General features: G+C 47.0%; 1 protein-coding gene across 1 annotated transcript in view; it reads left to right on the top strand.

The window, feature by feature from the left end:
* The window catches only part of LOC108799685 (contactin-2-like), a 135,626-nt gene that overhangs the window by 20,621 nt on the left and 87,305 nt on the right, over window positions 1-27,700 (top strand). Inside the window, exon 7 of the mRNA XM_018571585.1 lies at window positions 10,872-11,030. Coding sequence (XP_018427087.1) covers window positions 10,872-11,030 — 159 coding nt within the window. The remainder of the gene's footprint in view (window positions 1-10,871; window positions 11,031-27,700) is intronic.

Consider the following 27,700-nt stretch of genomic DNA (forward strand, 5'->3'; position numbering starts at 1 on the left):
CAGCTGGTTTGGCAGCCAAAGCCAAGTTGGAGTTCCATCCTCCTCCTCTACCCTGCTTAATGAACTCCAACCTGCCTGTGGATTTGCACAGGTTAACAGGCCTCTGTGCTGTAAACAGTGGCGGAACTACCAGGGTCGCAGAGGTCAAGGCAGCGACCGGGCCCTGGAGTTCGGCCACTTGGAGGGGGCCCAGGACAGGAGGAAGGGGCCACTGGTGACCGCTGATTACCAGTCCCGGGACCTCTTCCTCCCGTCCTGGGCCCTACATGCTTCACGCTGCTCCCCTCATCTTGTTCCGGGCGCAGCGTGAAGCATCATCCAGCCGGGCAGCAACCAATGAGAGGGAGCGGTGTAATCCCCGCCCCCTCATCACACAGAACTGCCGCCGAGTGCCGAATAGAGCTTCTGTGGACACGAAGGGGGAGACAGGGAGCTGGAAGTATCAAGGAAGGTGACATGGGGTCTGGGAGCGGAACGGAATGAAGGGGGAGATAATGGGGAGATGAAAGAGGACAGTGGTTTTTTTTTTCTTTCCTTGTCTAAATTTTGTTTAAAAAAAAAAAAATCTAATGTGTTTCTTCTTGGGGGGGGCCTTCATGGATTCTTGAATTAGGCCCTGAGGTCACTAGTTACGCCACTGGCTGTAAACGTCTTAAGTCAAGCAGTTATCACCATTGTTCGAAATGTGGAAACGTTTCAAGGGTTCTATACAAAGCTGTCTACCTTTGCCAAACCAAAAGGGGGCATCTGCCCCATCTTGGATCTGAGGGCACTCAATGTCTTTGTTAGAGTACAAAAAGTTTGCATGGAATCCAAAAGATCTGACATAGGCTTACTTCATCATGAAAAGTTTCTAGCAGCTGTTGACATCAAGGCATCTGTCCCCATCTTTCCACCACATAAATGCTACCTTTGTTTTGCTGTGGGCACCCACTACTACGAGTTTGTTTCCCTAACATTTGGCTTGTCGCCCATGCCCTGAGTATTCACCAAAGTACTAGCTACAGTGCTAGCCTTGTTCCGCGTTCAGGGCATTTCCATAGTGACATACATAGATGACTTTCTTTTGAGAGAACAGTCAGCACAGACTCTGTAAGACAATATCTTGCGAAATGTCCATATTCTAAAAAGGTTTGGTTAATCCTGATCCTTCAGAAGTCGGTGCTGGAGCTGAGCTTGGAGTATTTGGATCTCAACTTGGATACTGTTTTTCTTCCCCGAGATAAGCTCCAAACACTTCTCAATTGGATTGGGACACTACTGTCCAGGAGCTGTCGAACTCTCTATCTTTGCATTAAAGTTCTGGGCTTGATGGGAGCCTCCTTTGAAATTGTTTTCTGAGTTTTAAAGCTAAAGGAGATGGCAGATGTATGAAATACATTTCTATTTTTAGTTTATACAAATAAAAAAGATTTCTGAAGTTGAATGATACGCGTCACCAGTATGCAACACAGCACGAAAAGGCCTATGCATTCCTGGTATACATGATTGCCTTTGGAGGCAGATTGCAACTTTTTCCCAAGTGGGACTTTTGTGGACTCCATGCAGGATTATTACTCCTATGAAATCAAACTATGGGTGAGATCTCACACTCTGAAAGCCTATTGTTTCTTGTGTTGCTTGTGGAGTGACTATTCAAGTTCACTTGATGTGGATGGCAAATTCAGGATAACCTCTAGTACTTGGAGTGGTTTATACAGTGTATTTACCTCACATCCTATACTATCCATCTTACAATGGAATGATGAAAGCATACTGAATTTTCATATTCCACATACAGGCTATACAGGATTGTTGAGGGACAAATATTATAGTTACATAGTATGTGAGGTTGAATAAAAACATAAGTCCATCAAGTTCAACCTATTGTGTGTATGTGTATGGTCCTACTGATGTGTGCGTATCTATTGGTCCCTGTATGTTTTCATTCTTTAGAGTACCCTTACCCCTGTATATTACGGTCCCTGAGGAAATCGTTCAATCGCCTCTTGAACGATTCCACACTCTCAGCCGAAATCACGGCATGTGGCAGGGAGTTCCAGACCCTGACTGATCTAACCGAGAAGAAACCCTTTCGCCCCTTGTGCTGAAATTTTTTCTCCACCAATTTTAGGTGGTGGCCTCTCGTCCTTGTCATGGGATTAATTGTAAAAAGTTTGTTGCTAATGTTGCTATCCCCGGTAAACATGTCCCCCCTTAATCTCCTTACTTCCAATGAGAACATGTTTACATTTAGTAGCCTGTTCTCATAGCTCAGGTCCTCCATCCCCTTTATGAGTTTGGTTGCCCACCTCTGGACTCTTTCCAGTTCAAGGATATCCTTTCTGTTCACTGGTGCCCAAAACTGGACCGCATGAGGCCAAACCAGTGATCTATAAAGTGGCACAATTATAGACTTGTCCCTGCAAAACATTCCCTTCTTAATACAGGACAGGACCCTACTTGGTGTGTTTACCACAGCCTGACACTGCAAGCTATTATTCAGGTCTACAATGACTGCCAAATCTTTTTCCCTTTCGGACTTCCCTAGTGGAGTTCCCATTAGTGTGTAATCTGCTTTCTTATTTTTAACCCCAAAGTGCACAGCTTTACATTTATCGACATTAAACCTCATCTGCCACGTCGCTGCCCACTCCCCTATTTTATCCAGATCCTCTGTAATGTTATAGTGTCTAATTCAGTGGGTATTACCCTCCCAATTTTTGTATCATCAGCAAACACTGAAACATGGCTGTTTACCCCCTCCCCAATATCGTTAATGAATAGGTTAAACAGCATGGGGCCCAGCACAGAACCTTGACGCACACCGCTTATGACCCTAGCCCAATCCGAGAAGGTGCCATTTATCGATACTCTCTGTACCCGTTCCTGTAGCCAGTTTTCTATCCATGTACAAACTATTTGGTCTATGCCCATAGACCTCAGCTTGTGCAGTAAGCGTTTATGTGGTATCGTGTCAAATGCTTTAGAAAAGTCCAAGTATACCACATCCACCAGCCTCCCTTTATCCAGATCTCTACTTACCCCTTTGTAAAAAGTTAGCAGGTTGGTCTGACAGGAACGGTCTTTCCTAAATCCATGCTGGTTGTCATTTACTATGCCGTTATCCCGAACAAATTCTACTAAGTGGTCCTTAATCATGCCCTCTAACACTTTACAAACTACCGATGTAAGACTGTAGGTCTGTAGTTCTCCCGGATGGCATCTGGACCCTTTTTTTAATATTGGAACTACCGTAGCCCTCCGTCAGTCGCTTGGCACTCTATCAGTCATTAAGGAGTCTTTAAAAATGATGAACAATGGTCCCGTTATAACCTGGCTTAGTTCTTTAAGTATCTTGGGGTGTAGATTATCTGGTCCTAAAGCTTTATTTGCATTAAGTAGTTTGAGTCTGTTTTGTATCTCGGTTTCTGTCAACCACTGTGGAATATTTTGAGATGAACTATGTGCGTTCTTAAGTATAATAACCCGGTCTTTTTCCTGAGTGTATACTGATGAGAAAAAGGTATTCAACGCATCGGCCCTCTTCCTGTTGTTTGTGACTAACCCCCCGTTATCATCCATTATTGGGCCTATCTGCTCCTTCCTTACTCTTTTACTGTTTATGTACTGGTAACATTTTTTGGGATTCGTTTTACTTACTGTGGCTGTGGATGTTTTTCTCACTCAATTTTATCTGCCCGAATTAATTACTTACATCTTTTGTTGTATGCTTTGTACGTATCGAACGCCAATGCCGTCCTCTCGATCTTATATTTTCTAAATGCCACTCTCTTGTCCTTGATATGTTGCTTTACTGATCTATTTATCCATACAGGCTTAGTTTTTGATCTTTTGATTTTGTTCCCCAATGATATACACTTGGTAATAGCCTTTTGTAATGTGTCCTTAAAACATTCCCACTTCTGTTCAGTGCTCAGTTTCTCAAATAGGCTTTCCCATTTGATTTCACACATGAGCTAGCATAGCATATCAAAGTTAGCCTTCCTGAAGTTTAGGGTTTTTGTCCGACCTGCCGACTTCCCTTCCCTATACCCAATGTTGAATGTAATCAAATTGTGATCACTATTACCCAGTGTCTTCCCAAGTGCAATATCCTCAATTAACTCCCCATTATTAGAAATTATTAAATCTAGGATTGCATTTTTCCTAGTTGGGACCTCCACCATCTGATCCATGAAATCCATGAGGTTCCATTAACCCAATTTATGTCTGGATAATTGAAGTCATCCATAACGATGACATTACCCTGTTTCCCCGCTGTTTCTATTTGGGAGTGTAGCTGAGCCTCCTCCTCCCCCCCTATATCTGGAGGTTTAAAACAAATACCCACAATAAGTTTGCGGCTAGCCTCCATCCTGTCAAGTTCTAACCACAAGGATGCCACGTCTTCCCCACCATTTAACGCGATATCGTCCCGTATGTGCACCTTTAGATTATTTTAACATAAATGCAAACTCACCCCCCCTTCTCCCACACCTGTCCCTCCTGAACACGTTGTACCCTTCTATGTTAGTGGCCCAATCGTGTGTGTTATCTAGCCAAGTTTCTGTTATTCCCACTATATCATAGTTTTCTTCGAGTAACATAAATTCAAGCTCTTCTAGTTTATTTGCTAGCCTTCTAGCGTTGGTGTACATACATTTCATTTCTGGCCGACTATTGGAAAAATGCAGGTTATTATCCCGCTCCCCGCTACTTTTTTTATTTTGACTTGCTATTGGTTGATCTTTTCTAATTTGATTAACTTTGGCCATACAATTTGCTATGTTAACTACTTTATCTTTGTTGTTGTTGTTGAGTGGAGCGAGTCAGCAAATTTACCCCTGTATTACTCCCTTCCGTATTGTTTTTTCCCGAGTTTACTTGTTCACTATTTAATTTATATATTTTTATGCTCCCCCCTCCCCCCCATAATCTAGTTTAAATGCTCCTACAGTCTTTTTACTATATTTTTTCCCCTAGAAATGCTGCACCTTCCCCATTCAGGTGCAGCCCTTCTCGGCTGAAGAGTCGGTAGCCGACTACGAAGTCACCCCAGTTCTCCAGGAACCCAAAGCCCTCCTTCCGACACCAGCCTCAGAGCCACTTGTTAAGCTCTCTCAACTCTCGCTGTCTCTCTGGAGTGGCTCTCGGCAACTGCAGTATCTCAGGGAATACTACCGTGGAGGTCCTTCTCTGCAACCTAGCACCAAAGTTTATGAACCCCTTATTTAGGACACTCCAATTGCCACCTATTTTGTAATTGGTGCCGATGTGCACCAAGACAGCTGGGTCGTGCCCAACCCCATCCAGTAATCTGTCAATTCGTTCCGTGATGTGCCGAACACGAGCCCCTGGTAAGCAGCACAATGTTTTGGCATTCACGGTCCTGATGACAGATTACCTTGTCTGTCCACTTGATGATGGAATCTCCAACCACCAAGATCTGCCTCTCCTGACCCTCCATCCTGCTCCCATCCTTGCTGGAGCAGTCACTCCCCCTGCGGATAGAGGAGGCGTCCTGCTACAGCAGTGTCGCCCCTGAACTAATGTCCCCAACATCCTGCAACCTGCATATTTGTTGGGGTTAATCAGATCAGGGCTGACCTCTCTCACACTCTTCCCTCTTCCCCGTCTTCTAACGATGACCCAACTACCCACCTCGGGATCTTGCTCCTCAAGACTAGTGATGAGACGAACATGGGATCCCCCCTAAAATTCCATACCAGACCCTTGATCCGAGCATAGGCCTGGTAGGGCCGGAAAGGGGGGGGGGCGAGCGAGCGCCCCCCCCTCCCACACATGCTGGGAGAGTGTCCCTGTGCCGATGGGGACAAGGACCTCATCCCCACAACCCTGACCCGATGGTTGTGGGGGTCTGTGGGCAAGGGGGCTTATTTGCATCGGGGTACCCCTTGTGAATGAGTAAGGGGTACTTGTACCCCTACCCATTCACTAAAGGGTTAAATAAAATAGTTATTAAAAAGTCCAGAATTTTGATAAAATCCTTTATTTGGAAAAAAAAACAAAAGACATGTTTTTGACAAGTCTTTTATTTGTAAAAAAAAAATGGATGCACCGATGTAATCCAGGATCAATCACGGCGTCCAGCGTTGTCCACGACAACGACGAAATAATTCAGTTATACTACCTCCCTGCAGCTAACTAATATGGTATTCCTGGGGTTAGTAAGGCACTTGTCCCGGGGTTTGTTACACTACGGCCCTGTGGTTAATTAAATTTTTTTTTATGGTTCTGGAGTTAAATAACACTATAGCCTGGGGTTTATTACACTACGCCCCTGGGGTTAATTTGATTAAATATGGTTCTGTTTTAGCCCTAAAGCACGTACCCCCCTACCCTCTACTGAATTTACCCCCTTTCTACAATCTCTGGAACGCTACTGCAAATCACAAACAACAAATTACAATTTATAGGCCCCCCCCTCCTTTCTTTTCATACGACCTGATCTGGGTTAAAGACAACAAGTCTTGCGAGGGTTGTAAAGTGTATGGCTACCTTAACTTTTGTTAACAATGCAGGAGTCCATGTGGAAAACAGTTTACTACATGTGTGTTGTTGAATTGTCCTGCTCTAAGGATTTTGTGAACTGCTGATCCACTAGCCTTGCATTTAACACGCACAGGGCAGCCTTTAGAAATTTCGGGGCCCCTTACACGGCTTTATTGTGTGGGGGGTGCAGGTAGTCTTACCTGCACACTTTTCAAGCAACTTTACTTTCTTCCAAGATCTTGGGACCGTCGGCAGCTACCGTTCCCCCACACTGCAGTCTCCCTGCAACAACGTGATCATCTTGGCGGGCAGCGGCGGGAGAGAGCTCAGAGCTGGGAGAGACGGGGAGGAGGTGCAGCGTGAAGCGTGCAGTGCATGTGGAGCCGCAAACAGGGGCAACTAATTGAAAGCCGACTAATCGATGATGCTAAACGTTAACAACATTTTCCATCACCGATTTTAATCGACCTAGTCGATTAGTTGTTGCAGCCCCGGTCCCATCAGTCTCTGTACAGAGGAGCTTACACTCTAATGTCCCCTCCCCCCACAGTCACATCAGTCTCTGTACAGAGAAGCTTACACTCTAATGTCCCCCCCACAGTCACATCAGTCTCTGTACAGAGAAGCTTACACTCTAATGTCCCCCCCACAGTCACATCAGTCTCTGTACAGAGAAGCTTACACTCTAATGTCCCCCCCACAGTCACATCAGTCTCTGTACAGAGAAGCTTACACTCTAATGTCCCCCCCACAGTCACATCAGTCTCTGTACAGAGAAGCTTACACTCTAATGTCCCCCCCACAGTCACATCAGTCTCTGTACAGAGAAGCTTACACTCTAATGTCCCCCCCACAGTCACATCAGTCTCTGTACAGAGAAGCTTACACTCTAATGTCCCCCCCACAGTCACATCAGTCTCTGTACAGAGAAGCTTACACTCTAATGTCCCCCCCACAGTCACATCAGTCTCTGTACAGAGAAGCTTACACTCTAATGTCCCCCCCACAGTCACATCAGTCTCTGTACAGAGAAGCTTACACTCTAATGTCCCCCCCACAGTCACATCAGTCTCTGTACAGAGAAGCTTACACTCTAATGTCCCCCCCACAGTCACATCAGTCTCTGTACAGAGAAGCTTACACTCTAATGTCCCCCCCACAGTCACATCAGTCTCTGTACAGAGAAGCTTACACTCTAATGTCCCCCCCACAGTCACATCAGTCTCTGTACAGAGAAGCTTACACTCTAATGTCCCCCCCACAGTCACATCAGTCTCTGTACAGAGAAGCTTACACTCTAATGTCCCCCCCACAGTCACATCAGTCTCTGTACAGAGGAGCTTACACTCTAATGTCCCCTCCCCCACAGTCACATTACCCGCTGGACGCAGGGCTTCCTGACCTGCTGGACACTAGACATGTGCATCGGCAAAAAAAATGTTGAGTTTCATCCTGTTTTGATTCCAATTTTGGGTTATTTCTTTTTTTGGGATTCGGAGGAAATTCGTTAGCGGTAGTCTGTACGAATGTTCATTTCCGTTTCATGTTCATATTGTTCGTTTCATTGCAGCAAAGTGATATTAACATTTTTTTTTTTTAATTGTCACTTTGCTGTAATGAAAATTTGTCCGCAAACGAAAATGCGTACAGACTACCGCTAACGAATTTCTTCCGGAAAACTAATTTTTCCAAAACAAATCGCCCATGTCTAGTGGACGCTTAGGGTTAGTTCACACCATATGCAGTGCGCTCTGGCTTGATTCTGGCCAGAACGCACTGCCCGTATTGCGACCGACTCACTTTTTTGCCAGGCTGGAGAGGGCGTGGCCGGCAATTGAAGTGAATGGCACCGTAGTCACGCCCTCCGGCTGCAATGCAATCGCCCACACAGGATCGCAAGGCAGATTGTGTCTGCAGGGCGTTCGGGTGCGGTGCGATCAAAATAGTGCTTGCAGCATTTTAATCGCACCACACCCAAACGCACTGCAGGCACAATGTGCCTTGCGATCCTGTGTGGGCGATCGCATTGCAGCGACATATGCAATACCGATTTTACTACTATGACCACCTATTGGTACATTTGTTCTATAATACTAGATAAGTCATACAATAAGACTTATAATTTAAATCTTAATAGTATGATTTACATGTAGTACAGAACATGGATATATTAGTAAAATCTGTATTACAATTACACAGCATATCACCAAACACATGGACTGAATAATCTTTGCAGCAAGTGTTTAGTGAAATGCCTGTAAATGCAACACAATCCAGGTTGTTCCTCCCCAGTCCTGCTCCCAGACAGTACATGGACAGTACATGTGTGCAAGTGCTAAGATGTAGTGTCCATGTACAGCTAAAGACATAAGTGCAAATACAGATAATGAATGTTAACAGGTTTTTTTCTTTTCAGAATTACCTTTAAAATTATGCTGTCTGGCAGTACCCTCCCCCTCCTTCTCGTCCGTACCTGTCGGATCTCTGTGACAGGCATCGGGGGAGGAGCTCACAGCAGGAGACACGCTCGAACAGCCGACTGGTCTCTTCACAGTTCACACAGGCCGGCTGCTACAGAGGATGAACGGCCGTTCTCTCTCCCTACGTGCGCTGCTGCAGCTCTTTCTCTGTCTGCAGCTGGGGGCAAAAAGGGCAGCTGTTGTGGGCCCCTGTAAATTATAGGGCCCACGGTAAAGACGGCCCTGAGCTCTTCTTACCTGCTCATCTGGCCTCCTCCTCTGCCGCTCGACTGGCCGGAAGTGACATGATGTCACTTCCGGTTGGCCCGAGATCATTCGAGCAGCGGCGCTGATGGGGCCCCACACTGCTCCTATGCCGCTAGATCGCCAATGCTGGGGCCCGGCGCTCCTAGGGCCAGGGCTCCTCGCTTGTCAGCAGCGGCCGATACTCATGTAAGGGTCCCGGCTGGGCCCTTAAGGCAGGCCGGGCCCCTTACATGAGTATCGGTGGTACCCCCCTGACGGCGGCACTGGGAACGCACATATACAGTATAATAATTTGTTAGTGAAAATGGTAAAGTAAGCAAAAACCAGTGTGGATTTATGAAAGATCATTCTTGTCAGACCATCCTGTTATCATTCTATAAGGAAGTGAGTATGAATTTATATAAAGGAATGCCAGTGGATGCAGTATATCTGGATTTTGATAAGGCACAGTACCTCATAAATGTTTAATTTACAAAATGAGGCCCACTGGTATAAAATAAATTGTAGCAAACTGGTTACAGGAGGGTAGTGATCAATGGTTCATTCTGTAAATAGACTGAGGTTGTGAATGGTATGGCCCAGAGCTCTGTCTTGGGGCCAATGTTGTTTAATTTCTTTATTAATTATATTGAGATTGGAATTAAGAGTTCAATTTCAGTGTTTTCTGATGATACCAAATTATGCAGTGACATAAAATTGCAGCAAGATGTATCATTGGGTCCTTGTAGATCACAGACTCAACAGCAGCATGCAGTACCAATCTGTAGCTAACAAAGCTAGCAAAATATTCTCTTGTAGATAAATCCATTATTCTACCCCTTTATGAAACATTGGTTTGTCCTCATCTTAATTATGCAGTTCAGTTTTGGTCACCAATCCACAGGATGTCCTTGAACTAGAAGGAGTTCAGAGAAGGGTAACAAAATTAATAATAATGGGGTTGGAAGATATCATCTATTACAGGGCTCAAAATTTCCACTCGCCCGCTCGCATTTGGCGAGTGGAAATAAAGAGAGGGCGAGAGAGTGGAAATTCAGTCAGGCACGCGGTCACGGATGGCGTACCTGACTATGAGAGCAGCCAACATTTATTTACTCTAGGGAAGAGGCACTTGATGGAAGATATGATCACAATGTAAACTGTAACCTTTTTACTCTAAGGTCCCGGAAGAAGACTCATGGCCACAATTTAAGACTGTGCAGAAGGGGTTTTTTTTACTCTTAGAGCAGTGAAAATGTGGAACACTCTTCTCCAGAAAGTAGTATTAGCTCAGATTGTTGATAAATTCTTAAAAACCTTTAGATGTCATGCTCAGTCAGCATAATATACATGGGCTATGGGAATTCTTAAATTCAATAGGGGATTGATCCAGGAATGTTACCCTCTTACAGAAAGTTGGCCTATGCTTGTAGCGTTTGTTTCTTGCCTTCCTCTAGATCCAGCACATAAATCTCAGACTCGCACATACAGAGGTTGAACTTGACGGACCTATATCTTTTTTAACCTTATCTACTATGTAACTATGTACCATGTAGTTATGTTTTTGCAGCTGTTTTCCATAACTGGATATTAAAAGGCTTTAATAAATTACATTCATTGCTAACTGTAAATGTCAGAAATCCCCATTCCACATTTGTGTGTTTCATGCAGGCCCCCCTGGGCCACCAGGTGGTGTGGTTGTCAGGGATGTGAAGGAAACAAGCATTCAGCTGACCTGGAGTCGAGGGTTTGATAATCACAACCCAATTAGTCGCTACATGGTACAAGCGATGGAGCCTGAGACAGAGATTTGGAAGCCTGCAAAAACAGGTCAGTGTTATTTGCTTAATTGTTAATGTAAATGTATGTTATGGTTGGTTGAGGTGCACACTAATTTTCTCTATTCGCATAGATGTCAACCCAGAGAGGAGTGCACCAGGGTGGTCAAGTAGTGGTATGCAAAGCATGCCACGGATAAAGTGGGTTTTGCTAATTTTAGGTGTGGATAATTTGTTTAAGGGCTGTGGATTGTATTCAAAATAGCAACAAAGTGACAGGCTACAAACATTTCTTTTTTTGGAAAAATGGATGGTCATGCCTGAGCATGACTGCACACATTCTAGTGCAGACAGCCAGGGACTGCACACATTCTACAGGAAAGGAGATGGTCAGAAACTGCGAACACTTTACAGAATATTTTATGAATTACTACCCTCCCCACTCAAGCCATTCTTACATTCCAAAATAGGATAGCTTCACTTCTGTGTACTCAGTGGGAGCATTTTAAAAGATAAAGTGAAATAGCTACACTTGTCCTAAGATTGTGGAGGGCTAAATGTGTAATAATATATAACAGTCTGTAACGTCACACATTTTCAAGAGAACGACAAGGATTGACCACACTGTACAGGAAAGGAGATGGTCAGAAACTGCGGACACTTTACAGAATATTTTATGAATTACTAAAGCCATTCTTATATTCCAAAAAAAGGATAGCTTCACTTCTGTGTACCCAATGGGAGCACTTTAAAAGATAATGTGGCATAGCTACACTTTTCCTACGATTAAATGAGTAATATATATAAAATGTTAAGTTACTGCTGATTTAGCTGGTTGTTTTGGTCCTACAGTACAATAATTTCAGTGCACAAGGCCACTGAGGAGGGAAAGGAGGAAGACAGCACTAGCAGGGCAGTATTGGAAGATGCATATCACTGTTCTGTGCCTAAGCTGTAGGGACACATACAGATAGACGGGAGGCTCCACTGCCCCTCTGAAAAGCGATGTGCAGTGGACTGCTTTTCAGAAGTTTGGCAGAGCAGCAACTGTCTGCCATTCAGGAGGTGATATTGCCACCTCCTGAATGCCATGTTTTAAACAATGTTTTATCCCATTTGGGATTTTAATTTGCAGTACTAGAAGCTTCCCTATTCCCCTGGGTGTAAGAGTGACACCCACCGTGCATGTCTTGTGTGCTCTTGAAAAATGTTATAGGCTTGTCAGGGGATCAGAAGAAAGATCAGGAAATCCAGACACCGGCAAAATATGAGTGAGCTGAGTTCTGTATTTGGTGGCAATAAAACGCAGGTTTTAAAGAGACTGTGTCACTAAACTATTTCAAATATGTGCTCTACCTGCAAGGAAGGTAAGTAGATAAATATCTCTCCCTCCACATAAGCTGCAGAATGCTTATACTTCACTTATTCATTATGAAGAGAAAACATCCCCCAAAGTCTCTTTGCTCCACACAGGGGTTTTTCCTGCAGAACCCTACCTCACCAGTGTGTTCTGCAATGACAAAGGAAGACACCATTAAGTTCAGCAAAGGACCACATGAGATCAACACTCCTGGAAGTGTTCGTTTCTATGCTTGCTGCATTTTTGTAACCTCAATAGAGATACATTAAATGGTAGTGCTTACTTTGGTACTTGGTGCATAATGTTGAGTTAGCCACTATGTGCTATAAAGATCCAGGGCCATGGTTCACTGGTCTGGGGAAACCCTGTCCCTAAAGAGCCAATTGCCACAAGGGAGTATGCCCCCATAATGATTGTCTTATAAATGTGGTACACCTTTATTAATGTGATGCACTCATGCCCGGCATTAGAGCAGCTTGAGGCAGCCCACCCCAAGGTCTATAGCTTGAGTTCCATGAAATTGCTCAGACGTTCTAAAACCTTTCTGATTCATTAAATTTTGGAACCAGTTTTGTATGGCGACTAGGCTCACCCAAAAAAACTGTTTGCACCTTCTAAGAGGTTTGGTCAATAATATGCTATTGAGGAGAACCTTCTTAAAAAATGGTTTGTCCTGTAGTGGATCCTGCCATTTCATCTTTGAACTGGACCATAATGGTTCCTGTGAAGGATGTTTCTGTTTCCAAGGATCCGGTAGACAAGAGGTTTGAGCCCTCTTTGATGCCTTATTCTTCCTAGCGGGTACGGTCATGCCACATGCCGTTGCTTCTATGGCAACCTGTCAGATTCCTGTGATCTGGACTAGACATCTGAACAAGGATTCTGTCATCCTGACAGAGCCTTCTGTTCTTCAATAATTGGAGCTCCTGACTGTTGCCCTTCACTATTGCATGGACGCGTTGGCTGATACACTTTACCAAATTTTTAGAATAAGCCTCCTTGTGGTTCATATGCTAAGGATTCTATGACTTAAATGCGGGGTTATGAAGTTTCTCTGCAAGAAGCAGCTTGAGAAGATGCCCTTTGAAATGGGGTGCCTCTTTGGTACTCCCCTGGATATTTACATAAGGGAAATCACAGGGGTAAGAGCACTTTTTCCCCAGCAGAAGCAGGCAAGGGCCCTTGCAGGAAAGTCTGGCATTTCAGATACTTTTTTTCCTCCCTGCAAAAGCAGACAGACCTTTATGCTGCTCTCACTCAGATGAGGTCTCAGGGGTCTCACCCTTGTTCTGGGTTTCTACTCGAACCTGCTTACAGTCTCCAAACCCAATGGGGGCTTTTGCCACATCTTGGACTTGAAGTACCTTAACCCAGTTCCCTCAGATTCAAAAAATTTTTATGGAATCCATCAGGTCGGTGGTACTGTCAGTTCTTGGCCTCAGTGGACATCAAATGCACTTATTTGCAGATTCTAATCCTTCTGCACCATCAGTGCCTCCTGTGCTTTGCTGTGGGCCTGCAACTCTTTCAGTTTGTTGCTCTTCCATTTGGGCTGTCCTTGACAACTTGAGTCTTCACAAAGTTGTTTGCCCCATTCCTGGCTTTGCTTCGTTCTCCGGAAATACACACATAGTGTGATATCTAGACAATCGTCTTCTGAAAGATCAGTCATAATAGGGCCTGTGGACCGATGTACTACGGACAGTGCAGACTTTGCACAGGTTTGATTGGATTCTAAACATTCAGAAATCTGCCCTGAAACTGACACACAGGTTGGAATGCCTGGGTTTGGTCTTGGATATTGCCCTGTCCAGGATTTTTCTTCCTTTTATTCAAGAGCCCCACGTCTTTTGCATGAGGGTTCTGGGCAGGTGCTGACTGGCAACGTTTGGCCCAGGGGGCAAGTACAACCCAGGGGCCCATGATGCAGTGACTCGGCACCCCTTCGACAGCTTAGTGAATAACCCCCTCAGTGATAAAGTAGTGCTCTATATGTCATGAGGGGGTAAAACAAAAATTAACTATTTAGGGTGCAAAACAAATCTGCAGCTTAACTGCAGATAATTACCATAAGGGGTTAATTTTTATAGTGATCTACTTTATTTGATTTGTTTTTTACATTTTAACATATCTCTGGGACAGTGCTGACAGGGAGAGAAGGGGTCATGGCATGTCAATGTGTTTTAACATTGGTTTAGTATTCAGGCAGTGATTATGATATGTAGTCATTCTCAATACCTTATCTGTGGCCATTAGTGACAGCTAATCCCAGCATACTGTATACTGGGATCAACTGTCACTCAGGGCCATCAGAAGGCCTGCACATCTAATAAGAGCTGTCACTAAATGCTTCTGAGAAACAGCATTTAGTAACAGCTCTGTACATGCTGTGATCTTATTGATCCCATCATGTATGTATACTGCCTAAGAGTGATAGGAGTGTGATTGTTAACAGCAATCACACTCCATTCACTCTCAGGCAGCTAGTGCACAGCAGGGCCTGCCCCCCGCCACAGGCACGGTCACCGAGCTATGAATTCATCTGCCCACGGTTTTGACCCTGGTAATTCCAACGCTGTAACCCACCAATGCATTATACAGCAATCCAGAATTACACACATAGTGGTGTACCTATAGAGGACTACAACTCCCAGGAATACATTATACAGCAATGTAGAATACCATCGTCTATAGAGGACTACAACTCCCAGCAATACATTATACAGCAATGCAGAATACTATCAGCTATAGAGGACAACAAATTCCAGCAATACATTACACAGCAATGCAGAATAATGCCATCAGTTATAGAGGACTACGAATCCAAGCAATACATTATACAGCAGTGCAGAATAATACCACCAACTATATAAGAGTACAAATCCCAGCAATGCATTATACAGCATTGCAGATTACCACCAGCTATAGAGGACTACAAATCTAGAAATTAATTACAGTATAATGTAGAGCAGCAAGAATATATATACAGTACAATTGTTGGGGGGGGTGATTGTGCTGATCCATTGCTGGTGCATGAATTACACAATATATATACAGTACAATTGGTGGGGGGAATGATTGTGCTGATCCATTGCTGGTGTATGAATTGCACATGCACCAGCAATGGGCCAGACTGGCCTAGGAAGCTCCTCTGTAGTCAAATCACATGCATCTTACAGCTCTTTAATGCTCATCCTGGTGCTTCAGCACGCTGCCATGTTATTGGCCCCTGTACAATGATCAATTGTGGATTTTCCTGGAGCCAAAATATTATTGTTTTTGGAAGGGTTCAAGCCCAAACTGCTATGTAACTAATGTGTGTTTATTGGAGATGGTTGTTTAAAGTGCTCCATGAAGTTTAAAGTGATTTTATGTCAATGAAATGTATTAGCACTGTATATTCAATACATTATTTTTTTAATGGAAATAGTGTATTAGGTTGTTGATCTATCTTTGGACCACCGAGAAAGCCCCAATAAAATTTTTTATATGTAGGAGAGCATACACCTACTGTGCATGGATTGCAGGGATCTGTAGTTTTACAGCAGGCTAGCTGTTTAGTTAGGCTGCGTGGGACCTATAATGCTCTTCTTTAACCTCTTGCCGTCCGCCCGTAGTAAAAAAACAGACGGACGGCACTGCTGCATTTGCGGGTTGCCGTCTCCAGACGGCAATTTTTTTCTGCTCGCGCGCGCCCCCTAGCGGGCACGCACGGGCAGTAAAGACCCGACGATTAACTAATAAGCACCGACCAATAACATGACTGGAGCAGCAGGATGAGGATTACAGAGCTGTGAGATGTAGTGCACAACACTGTGCACAGTGCAGAGGTCAGAGATCGTTAAAGCGGGCAGTGTCAAAGGAAGCCAAGCTGCTTCTTCTCTTCTCCCCGCCGCTGCCGCAAGCACTTAATTTCTCCCCTCTCGGCCGCTCTGCTGCAGCGGCTGGAAGGGGAGAGATGAAGTGGTTGCGGCGGGGCCATTTGCAAAGGCAACAGAGAGGCCCGGGGGGCAATTGCCACCATGCTTCCCGGCCCAGTCCGCCCCTGGTTCTGGGTCTGATGGTGCCTTTCTTTGAGTCAGTGCTGTATACTAAGTTTTACTCCACACTGTTGCAACTAGTATGCTGACCATGTGGGACAAGCAGGTTCAGTCCCTAGATGATCCCCCTAAGTCTGTCCAGTAAGGCCAGGCTCTCTCTAGCATGGTGGATAGCAAAACTAGTACTGGAGTCCAGAAAAACTTTCCTTCCACTAACTTACATCAGCCACCAGCGCAACGAGATGTGCAGCTCAAAGAGAAGTTGACCTCATTCTGGCTTGGGCCAAACTGTCTTTATCGACCTGAGATAGTGTATTAAATGGTATATTGCCTATATAACTCGCCAGCTCTTCGCTACTATAAGTTGCTCTAGTAGTATAAACCCTTTCATAAAACTAAAGGTTGAGAGAATTTTATCGGACTCATTTCACAATTGGTCATCCATATACTTCAACACGTTTACAAATAAAGCTTGTTCTGGCGCCCTGGCCAATTGTGCCAACAGTCTTCTAGTATTCTCTCCTTCTTCCCAGTATTTCTGATTGCTAAAAAAAAATTTAGCATGCCATTGCCATCTTGTCCTGCTAATCTGCTGAAATAGATATCCCCTCATATATGCTTTTAAAGATTTATTATTTGTGCTCAAAAACATTAATATCTCAATTTCTAATTTCTCCTGTTCTGACAATATAATTAACCATCCCGGATTTAATTTCCAAAGTAACTTTTTTAAGCGTCCCCCAGTTTCAATTATAGTAATTATTGGTGAGTGATCTGAAAGTGATCTAGGTTGTATCTCAACTGATTTAATTAGTGGCATTACATCAACTGAACATAAAATTAAATCTATCCTGGATAACGTGATATGTGTCTTTGAAAAACATGTGTATTGGTGTTCCTCTGGGTGCAGCATCCGCCACACGCCAGCATCCGCCTGGGTGCAGCATCCGCCACGCATCCCATAGCCCAATTTCTTTACAAAAATTGTTTTAAAAAAGTGTTTTTAGTGGAATCTAAGTGTTTACTTACCGAGAATTTAACTAATGCCATATGCATATGATTATTAAAATCCCCCATCACAATAACATAAATAGGTAATTTATACTTGATAAATAATATCAGTTTCTGAAGGACCTCATTGGAGTAGGGAGTGGAGTAGGGACCTCATTGAAGCATGCATACCAGCATGCATTCTACGTCATCAATTTTACAATGTAGAAACACATATCTACCCTCTTTGTCACACAGTATTTGTATGCACAAAAAAGCTATACCTTTTACAAACTAATATTGATACACCTCTAGAGTATGCAGAGTAATATGTGTGAGCTGTATATTGCATAAACTTGCGCTTCAACCATCCAACATTATGCCCCACCATATGCGTTTCCTGGAGGCAAATAATTGACGGCTTATGAGACATAATTCTGGACAGTACCGCACAACGCTTTGTCTTATAACCCAAACCCCTAACATTCCAATATATTATTTAGATTTTTTGCTTATCCATTTACATTTAGTTTTTATGTTCAGAGCATACCATATACTGTGGTTCCCTTCTAATCCAACCATTGGGCATATCCCACCAATATCCTAAGTAGGCCAGATAGGGGATTAGAGACATTATCTTCACCCATACACTCATCTTACAGTCCAGATCTCCGCGTGGTGTATTTAATACTCAATACTAAATATCATCTATCCTCAAATCCCATAATGTTCCTCATAGCTTCAGGTCTCTTATATCGCTCTCAGGATATTTGTCCAGCCAGGTCGAGACTGCTAGAGTAGATTTTAAAAAATGAGTCCCTTCATTAGTAATTATAAGCATTTTCGCTGGATATAGCATTGAATATTGCATTTTCAACTGGCACATTCATTTTCTCACTTACTGATATTAGGCCCTTTTTTCTGAATTCCCTGTGAAAATTCTGAGAATAACATCACTCTTGCACCTCCCAATTCACGAACTTTACGAAGGATTGCCTCCTTGTCTCTATAGTTAACCACTCTAATCAACATAGTCCTCGGTAAATTCCCATGTACATGAGTGTGTGCTCTTTCGATCATAAACATAGGGGATAAATATTATTTCTCTTCCGTTCATTGAAGGACACAGGGAACAGATCTAGGATCATGTACTGTAGGGTAATATCGCCACCTGCAGAAGAAGGACGCTAGGCACAAAACTAAAGACCAATTACAGCCACCAGCCCCTGCTGGTGGCCAAACCCCCCAACTGCTGACAAGTCTCCAGTTTTTTGCCTAGCGTCAGGAGTAAGGAGCTAAGAATTTTTTCTCGGGTATTCTTACCTGCTTCTTCCTGATATTTTTCACAGGAATCTTCTAGCAAGTGTTGTCAGGGCGACAGGCTGGATGTCTCGGATCCTTGGAGTCTCCCCTGGACAACCGACAAGTGCATGCAGACCCGCTACGGTGGGTCAGCTGCGACGGCCCCGTGTCCGGCGGGGTTGCCTGTGGGTTCGTCCCAGGGGGGTGCAAATGACTGGGGGTCCCGGCAACCCAGTCACAGCACTCCCCACAGGCTGCTGGCGCTGCGATCAGGGGCGACAGCTTGCGCAGCGCCTGCGCGCCTGGGCTTCTGTGTCCCCTGCGCAGCTGTCCGGCCTGGATGTCGGTGCCTGGACTGTGGATGGCTCGCGTTCTCTCCTGTGGGTATGTATGGCGCTGCGTGTGACCCGTGTTGGGGGTCGGGGTGGGTCTGTGGGGCCATGATCTGCCTGATCTCCCTTTGGCTTCCCCTTCCCCCATCCCCCCATTATCCCCTCCCCAATCATCTTTCTGAGGGACGCTTTGGGGTGTTGTGGCCCTGTGGGGCCTTGATTGGTTCCTGGCCGGCCTGTGGGAGCAGCTGAGGCTCCCTGGGGATGCGGTTCGCAGCGCTTCTGGGTCGGGCTGCCGGGCTGGAGCTTGTGCCCCTTTGTGGCCCTTGCCCACTCTCTTCCGGCCGTGTGTGCGCGTGGGCCGCTAATCGAGCCCCCGACTTCTGTTGCGGGCTTCTACGGAGGCGGCGGCCGCCATTTTTGGTGTGGGCTATGGCGCCCTCTTCCTGACGTCCGGTCCCGGTCCCCGGTCAGCCGGCCGGATCGGTCTTTCACGCCGGGACGCGGTCGTGTGAGGACGCACTGGGACACTGGGAGTCAGGTGCTGAAGGAGGGTTGTCTGCCTGCTGGGGGACGGTTGCTGGGGACAACTGCGGTGGGGGGCTGTGCCTGCTGGGGGACTCCCTATTTGCCTGCTAGGTCTATATTGGCAGTTATTGCCTGGACATGGACTGTGGGGACGAGCTGGCCGCAGTGCCCTGTGAGGGCTGCGGACTCTCTTCAGGGACATCTCCCACGTCGCCTCTTTGCGCAGCCTGTACTTCTGCGCCCCCTTCTCAGTCTCCCCTGCTGCCTGCGGGCTCTTTGGGTGGGGGGTCCGCTGGAGGTTTTTTCCTCCACTATGGACAGTTTTGTGTCCCGTATTGAACGCGGGCTGACGCAGCGCCCTCCAAAAAAGCGCGCCTTGCCGGCCCCCTCCCTGGTCCTTTCTGGGGATTCAGAGGAAGAGGGGGAAATGTCTGCTGCATTCGCGTAGCCCGACCACGGGTATTCCTCCCAGCCGGACTCTGGTAGCGCGAGCGGTTACTCTTAGGCGACTCCTTTGGCTTAAATACTGGTCGGCTGACCAGGCTTCCAAGAAGGCCCTGACGGAGCTCCCCTTTATGGGGGATCGTCTATTCGGTGCTACCTTGGACGAGATCATTAAGGATCTGACTCAGTCGAAAAAGCCTAGGGACCAGCGGCGGAAACCCGGTCCCTCCTTTTCCTCTCACAAGCGGCTTTTGCATCCACCTCCGCCCTCTGAGAAGGGTGTGAAGTTCAGCAAAGCGCCGCCTTCCCAGGCCGCCAAGCGGCCCTGGCAGCCCAGGACCGCTAAGCCCCAGGGTAAGCCTCCCGGGATTCCAGGGTGGGGGGACGTCTTCGGCTCTTTGCGGGCCGCTGGCTGTCCCGCGTCTCCGACACCTGGGTGCGGGAATTGGTGTCTTCGGGCTACAATATCGAGTTTCTGTCGCGTCCCGGGGACAGGTTCTTTCCTTCCAACATCCGTCTTCCTTCACAGCGCCTGGCGGACCTTCACGGCATGGTGGCGGGTCTTTTGTCCCCAGGGGTGTTGGTTCCAGTACCCTCCTCGGAAAGGTTCAGAGGGTTTTATTCCAACCTGTTTACTGTGCCAAAGAAGGGCGGGGTTCGTCCCATCCTGGACCTCAAGCGGTTGAACACCTTTGTGCGCGTACGCAGGTTCCAGATGGAATCAGTCCGCTCTGTGGTGGCGTGTCTCCATCAGGTGGACTTCATGGCCTCCCTCGACATCAAGGATGCCTAGCTTCACATTCCTGTCTGTACCTCCCACCAACGCTACCTTCGCTTTGCGGTGGGGGACGACCATTACCAGTTTGTCGCTCTGCCCTTCCGTCTGGCGTCGGCACCTCGGGTGTTCACAAAAATGTTGGCCCCGATTCTGGCCCTGTTGCGTTGTCGGGGGATCTCGGTGGTGGGGTACCTGGACGACCTCCTGCTGAAGGCGGAGTCGCATTCCTCTGTGGTGGCGGATCTGGCGATCACCGTTCGGTTATTGGAGGAGTTCGGCTGGCTTCTGAACTTCCAGAAGTCTTGCCTTGTGCCGTCCACGCGTTTGGAGTATCTGGGGTTGATTCTGGACTCCACCTCGGCGTGGGTTTTCCTACCCCCGGAGAAGCTTCTGAAGCTTCGCTCGCACGTGTCGCTGTTATAGGCGCGTCAGTGGTCGACGATCTGTTTTTGCATGCAGGTCCTGGGCCTCGTGGTGGCTTCCTGCCTTACGCGCAGCATCATACGTGGGTTCTGCAGCGGACCATCTTGTCGCTGTGGGACAAGTCCCCCTCGTCGCTGGACCAGGCTGTTCAGGTGTTTCGGGAAGCGAGGGTCTCCCTGGTCTGGTGTTGAGCAAGTCCTTCCTTCCCATTCACTGGACGGTGGTCACCACGGCTTTGGGCTGGGGGGGCGTCCTGGACGTTTGGACGACTCAGGGCCGTTGGTCGTCGGAGGAGTCTCGGCTCTCGATCAACGTGCTGGAACTTCTGGCGATCCGCCTCTCCCTTCTGCATTGGACGGGCCGTCTTCAGGGTCGGCCGGTCCAGGTTCAGTCAGACAACGCCACGGCCGTGGCTTACGTCAACCATCAGGGCGGAAGTGGAAAGAATCCTCTCCTGGGCGGAGGAGCATGTTCTGACTCTCTCTGCCGTGTACATTCCGGGCGTGGAAAATTGGCAGGCCGACTATCTCAGTCGCCAGTCGGTGGATCCGGGAGAAGGAATGTTACATCCGGAGGTGTTTCATCAGCTTTGCCTTCGCTGGGGGTTCCCGGACGTGGATCTCCTGGCGTCTCGCCTCAATCGGCGGGTCGATCGTTCGTGGCCAGGACCCAGGATACTTGGGCGGATGTGGTGGACGCCCCTGGTGGCTCCGTGGGTTTGCTACGGTCTGATTTACGCGGTCCCTCCGCTATATCTGTTGCCGCATCTTCTTCGCAGGGTCGCGGTGGAAGGCGCCCCGGTCATCCTTGTGGCTCCGGATTGGCCGAGGAGGGCGTGGTACACAGATGTGGTTCGGTTGGTGGCGGACGTCCCCTGGCGTCTGCCGCATAGTCCGGGTCTTCTATCTCAGGGTTCCATCCGTCTTTACCGTCGCTGGCTTTGATGGCATGGCTGTTGAGAGCCAGGTGTTGAGAGATCGTGGTCTCTCAGATGCGGTTATCTCTACGATGTTGCGGGCTCGCAAACCCATGTCTCGAAGGATTTACCATCAACGTGGAAGGCTTATTTTGCCTGGTGTGAGTCGGGTGGGTGTCCGCCTCATTTGTTTTCCGTGTCCAGGATCCTCGCCTTTTTGCAGTGATAGCCTCCAACGCTTTGGTGCGCACCTTTGTACAGGGGGTTACTCGTATCGTTCCTCCTGTTCGCTGTTGGGGCATCTTGGGCTTTTCGTCATGGTGCCTCAGTTTCTCAGGTTTGTAAGGCCGAGATTTGGTCTTCTGTTCACACCTTTGCCAAGTTCTATAAGGTGGATGTTTTGGCGTCTGCAGATGCTGGTTTGGTGCGCAAAGTGTTGCAGGCGGCCGTTTGAGGGGATATTTTGTTCAGTTGGATTTGTTGTTTCTTTTGGCCCACCCCTCTTTTGGTACTGCTCTGTGACGTCCCTACAGTACATGATCCTAGATCTGTTCCCTGTGTCCTTCAATTAACGGAAGAGAAAATAGGATTTTGGTTCTCACCGTAAAATCCTTTTCTCTTCGTTCATTGAAGGACACATGTCCCGCCCCTCTGTGTGGGTGTGTACTCCTAACTGCTTGTTACTAACTGGAGACTTGTCAGCAGGGGCCACCCCTAGGCTGTAATTGATCTTTAGTTTTGTGCCTAGCATCATTCTCCTGCAGGTGGCGATATTACCCTACAGTACATGATCCTAGATCTGTTCCCTGTGTCCTTCAATGAATGGAGAGAAAAGGATTTTACAATGAGTACCAAAATCCTATTTTTTCTATTGTCTCTAATATCCAATTTTCCATAAACGCCGGATTTAACCCCTCAATCTTTTCAGGTATTCCCACCAGTCTGATGTTGTTGTGCCTTGCTCTGTTTTCCAGTTCTTCAATTTTACCGGAATTAACATTAACTTTTTGCAACACCATTTTAAGATTAGCACATATAACGGAGAATTGTATTTCATACCTACCGCAGTTTTCCTTTCCTGTCTATGGCAGCACACGAATGGGTTAATCCCTCCCTCCTCCCCCTTATCAGGGGCCGCCCCTAGGCTTTCATAAAAACTGAAAGTTCCGTAACTTGACTACTGCACGGGTGGGCATTGTAACTCATAAAAACTGAAAGTTCTGTAACTTGACTACTGCACGGGTGGGCATTGTGCTTCCATGGAGCTAGACAGGAAAGGAAAATTGCAGTAAGTATGAAATACAATTTTTTGTTTTCCTTTCAGCTCCATGTCAGCACACGAATGGGAAAAAATAAGCCAAACGGGAGGGTATGCTTGAAAAGTTAATCACAACCCACAGCAGAAGAAATAACTCTACGGCCAAGTTCAACCGTAGTTAAGGCAGCTGGATCTACACAATATTAGGACATGAATGTGTGCGGAGAAGACCATGTGGCCACCTTACACACAGTCTCTAAGGAAACACCATTGGCTGCAGCCCATGATGTGGCCAGACTCCTTGTGGACTGAGCAGACACCCCACTTGGTACAGGTATGTGCTTGGCTTCATATGCTAACGATATCACCTTCACCACCCAGGATGCTATGAGCCAACTGGATGCTTTAGCACCATTCCTGGCACACGCCGGGACAATAAAGAGATGGTCCGTGGACCTCAGCCCTTCCGTGGCCGAAATATACGCTTTTAGCGTATTACCCACGTCCAAGCGGTTAATCCGGCTTCCATCATCTGAAGGTTTGCAACACAATTTCTTGGAGCATGTGAAAGTCAGATATAACCTTGGGAATGAACCCCATCATGAGGACTAGAACCACTCTACCCACCAGGAAAGTAGTGAAGGGTTCTTTAAACCCAAGAGTAGCCAACTCTGAAACTCGTCTGGTGGAGTTGATAGCAACCAGAAAGGCGTGAGGTGCCACAGAGACACGCCATCCTCAAACACGTCGGAGGCTAGAAAGTCCAGGACTAAAGGAAGATCCAATTTAGGGAACAAGGGAGTCCTTGGCGGTCTGCCCTCATCACGGCTTTGAAAAATTGTATGACCAGACGATTGGAGGCCAGTGAAGGCTGAAATTGCTGAAATCTGGCCCTTGAGAGTGCTCAAACTCAAATTCAACTCCAAACCATTTTGTAGGAAGTCCAGCACATGATCTGTGGAGCCTATGGCGGAAAACCATGGTCTGCGGCAAACTCCTGGAATTTCAGCCATACTCTGTTATACGTACGATTAGTACTGGGTTTCCTAGAATGAAGAAGAGTATCAACTACCCTGTCTGAGCAACCTAATGTGAGCAGTCTCCGCTTTTCAACATCCAAGCCACTAGGCAAAGTTTCACAGGTGCTGGGTGAAGGATCGAACCTTCAAAGAGAAGGTTCGGCAATGGCGGTAGGAACAATGGAGGCCGCATACTCATCAGGCAGAGGAGAGGGTACCAAGGCCTCTTGGGCCAGTTCGGAATCACTGCTAGGACAACCACCTCTTCTTCTTTCCAGAGTCTCCTCAAGAACTGTAGTATGAGTGGCACCGGCGGGAAGGCGTAAGCCGTCCGGAATGTCCACATTGGAGACAACGCCTACTGCAGGAAAGGACCAGTGACCCTGAGCAACCTCGCTCAGACAGATGGCACCCTCAATGGCATCCGAGGAGATGACCGTCCACATGGTAGAGCGGAGAGAGTGACAGCACAGTAGGTTGCGGTCCATGAACCACCACCCCAGACTGCTCTGCATATGGGGAGTGATCCGAATGAGTTGGTGGAGACTCTCCGACTTCCACTGCCACAAGAACCCGTACTGGAAGTAACGAGTTCGCCACTGGGCCCACTTGACCATCGGAATCGTTGATACCATTGTGCTGACTATCTGAAGACAATGAGATGCTGACAGTACATTGTGCGATAGGGCATCCGATAGGCGCTGCCTTATGACCGGAACCTTTTCGGGGGGAACAGAGACTGTGCAACGCATCATATCCAGTCTGGCTCCCAGGTATACAAGGTCCTGAGCTGGAGTAAGATGACTTTTCTCCCAATTTATCAGCCATCCGAATTGCTGCAATGCCACAACTACTAGTGGGAGATGCTCCAGCAGCAGGTCTCGACTGTAAAGTAACAGAAGGATGTCGTCCAAGTAATGGAAGATACGTACTCCTTTTTCTCGCAGCAAGGCAATCATAACCAGAAGGACCTTGGAGAAAACTCTCGTGGACATTGTGAGTCCAAACGGTAGACAAAGGAACTGGAAATTGAGGTTTCCCATTGAAAAACGGAGAAACTTCTGAAACGAAGTTTGAATGGGAACATGGAAATAAGCGTCTCTTAAATCTATCGAAAGCATCCAATCTCCAGGGTGGATCACTTTCAGGATAGTCTGCAAAGACTCCATTTTGAAATGATGCTTCTTGATGTACCCGTTCAGGGAACGTAAGGTCGATCACCGGTCACCAATCTCCTGTCTTTTTCTGCACCAGAAAAAGCGGAGAGTAAACGCCTATGAAGCGGTCCTGTCTTGGTACAGCGTCTACCACCCCTTGTAACAACGTAGGAAAACAGAATTGCACATTTGGAAAGGTCCTGAGGAATTCTGGTTGGGCAAAAAATTGAGAAATTATGCTTGTGGAACTCCCAACGATGGCCCTTGGAGATAGTTTCCCTCACCCAATGATCTAATATACTGTACATCCAGACCTGCTTGAACCTGGCCAATCTGGCGCCAACTGGGCAGCTCTGGACAGGCAAGCTCTCAAAATGGCTTTTGAGATCCTTGACCAGTGGCTGGAGGGCCCTTCTTGGATCTCGAAAAGGCCGAAGACAGTCTCCAAGGCCTCCAAAACTCTCTCCCTTGTCTGTAAGCCAAGGCTTCCTTCCCCTTGTTCAGCATTTCCTTCCGGAGGATTGCATTTTTTTGCTTCATGAGCTTCCTATCCTGAGGTATAACGCCTGACTTACCCCCAGTGGACTTAGCTATTGCGGTGTCTAGCTTGTTGCCGAACAGTGACTGACCCTCAAACGGAATTTTACACCATCCTTGCTTGGATGTGGGGTCCGCCACCCACGGTCTGAGCCATAGAGCCCTTCTGCCCGTCACTGCAGCCAACATAACCCTGGCTAAGGATTTAATTACATCGACCGAAGCCTCGGCGAAGAATGTGGAAGACAATCTGATATTCCTTAAACGGTCCAAGATCTCAGATTTACTAAGATCCTCCAAAACTGCTGCTTCAGCACTATCCACCCAAGCCTCCAGGGCCTTGGAAGTCGCCGCCATAGCAACTGCAGGTTTGCAGGCCTCACCGGTCAGCAGATCTTTTTTAAGATCCAAATCTGCCCTTCTATCCAAGACATCTTTAAAGGTAACAGCATCGTCGAGAGGTAACGTGACATGCCTCATCAGACTCATTAAGGCTGCATCAACCACAGGCAACTCATTTAAGTGTTTAAGATCCTCTTTCCGAAAAGTATAAAGCTTAGAGAATCTATTTCTAAAGGAAGACTTCCTCTCCACCTGACTCCATTTGTTGTGGATAACGTCCTTCAACTTCTCTGCGACTGGCGATCTTTGATGGGTGAAGATTTGTCTAGAGGCATACTGTAAATACAGGAAAAAACACTAGCACAACAAACAAAAACTATCTGATGACCAATAAAACAGTTCTCACCTGCTTCCAAGATTGCTGCAGCTTGGCTGACTGTGCACCAGCAGGCTTGACAGACAGCCACTTTTGAAGGACTGGGCGACTTAAATAGCCCCCCTGAAATAACTCCTCCCCAAAAAGGAACTCATACGGCCCGGCCAGCGGAGGATTGGCACTGGAACGCATATTGCGTCCCGCCCTCCGCCTCAAAAGCCTGTTTTTTCTCCACCCATTGTCGCCGGAAGCTCATACAATCTGGAAGTCGTAAGCTACCCGGTGGCGGAAGTGACGTCAGTGGAACGCACAGCGTTTGTTTGGTTGGCGTCCATACCTGTTGTAGTTCCTCTGGCAAGTTTTTCCAGTCGTGACAACACTTCTTTCTGCTTCTCTTTACTGGCCTGTTTGGACACACGGGGTGATTGCTTGTTTCCCCCACTGCTACCAGCCTCTTGGACAGTCTCCTTTTTTGTCCTGGTCATATTCTTTAATGTGAGCTTACACATTAAAGGTTGCCAGCCCGCCCTTTCTTTTTTAGCCTCCAGGGGAAGCCAACACCCCCTCCCCGAGTTCTCTCTCCACAGTCCAGCACTCTGCACCTCCTAATTTCAGCCACTGCAGGGGGCCGACACCATATCCACCAGCTCTCCTGCTCCCTGTCAGTCATCAAGCCAGCATCCATCCACCGCAGCTCTGCTCTGACCAATCCGCCTCCAAACCTCTCCTCCTGCACCCCCAGACCTAGCTAATTATTAGGGGGAAGATCACCGATGCACACTTTCATGCACCCGCTCCACCTCTTGCTGCTCACCTGAACCTTCAGTGCGGCCAGTCCGCGTTTAGCAGAGTATAGAGCTGGCAAGATTGAGGCAATATTGGGGATATTCAGGATGCCAGCACCTACATCAACGTTGAAA

The sequence above is a fragment of the Nanorana parkeri genome, unplaced genomic scaffold (genome assembly GCF_000935625.1).
Source record: "Nanorana parkeri isolate BGI_ZX_2015 unplaced genomic scaffold, ASM93562v1 scaffold1787, whole genome shotgun sequence".
In the NCBI taxonomy this organism is placed as follows: domain Eukaryota; kingdom Metazoa; phylum Chordata; class Amphibia; order Anura; family Dicroglossidae; genus Nanorana; species Nanorana parkeri.